Source organism: Antrostomus carolinensis, unplaced genomic scaffold, assembly GCF_000700745.2.
Source record: "Antrostomus carolinensis isolate BGI_N321 unplaced genomic scaffold, ASM70074v2 scaffold44076, whole genome shotgun sequence".
NCBI classification, from domain to species: Eukaryota; Metazoa; Chordata; class Aves; order Caprimulgiformes; family Caprimulgidae; genus Antrostomus; species Antrostomus carolinensis.
In genome coordinates this window covers 2857-3551 of record NW_010323370.1, presented here as the reverse complement: position 1 = coordinate 3551, position 695 = coordinate 2857, and the positions used below count along the sequence as shown (strand labels likewise).

The 695-nt window shown below is 61.4% G+C and overlaps 1 protein-coding gene across 1 annotated transcript in view; it reads left to right on the top strand.

Moving 5' to 3' along the window:
* Positions 1-417: 417 nt before the first annotated feature.
* The window catches only part of LOC104526965 (mitochondrial Rho GTPase 2-like), a gene marked incomplete at both ends in the record, with an annotated part of 1691 nt that continues 1413 nt past the window's right edge, over positions 418-695 (top strand). The window contains 2 exons of the mRNA XM_029085596.1: positions 418-563; positions 653-695. The exon at positions 653-695 is cut by the window's right edge and continues 22 nt beyond it. Of these exons, the coding sequence (XP_028941429.1) occupies positions 418-563; positions 653-695 (189 nt within the window). The remainder of the gene's footprint in view (positions 564-652) is intronic.

Genomic DNA, 695 nt, shown 5'->3' with positions numbered 1-695 from the left:
CTTGGGTTAGTTGCCCTGCAGTGTGACAGGCCAGGCTGGAGTGATGTCAACTGCTGTGGGGTGACTGGTCCCACGGAAGCCAGGAACAGGGCTGTGGGGGGAGTGTGGACAGGTCCTGCGCGGGGCTGGCACTGGTTCCAGCTGCCATCACAGAGCTGAACTGGCCTGTCTCTTGCACAGTGATGGGAGTCCCTGGGGCACAGGCTCTCCGCACGCTCACGCAGCTCTGGCCTTGCTTGCAATCGATTTCTGCCATTGAAAGTGTCCCTGTGTCAGTTCTGCAGCAGTGAGCAGCGTGGCTCGTGGACCTGGGAGCCTCTGTGGGCCCCAGCAAGGCTCGGTGTGGCTGCAGAGAGCTGCTGGTGTGTGCACGGGCTGTGTCCTGCCTCAGCTGCTGACTCCGCTTTGTTTTTGCAGGACCAGGACGGAGCCCTCTCACCCACAGAGCTGCAGAACTTCTTCAGTGTCTTCCCCTGCGTGCCCTGGGGCCCTGAGCTCTACAACACGGTATGCACCACTGATAAAGGCCTGCTATCCCTGCATGGATTCCTCTGCCAGTGGACGTAAGCTCAGTCCCTCCCCCCTGCCCCTCTCTCCCATCACTCAGCCCTTGCTGACCTCATCGGCTTCCTGGTGTGCTGTGTCTCTCCAGGCTCGTGGCTTACCTGGATGTGCAGCACTGCCCGGCGTGGCTG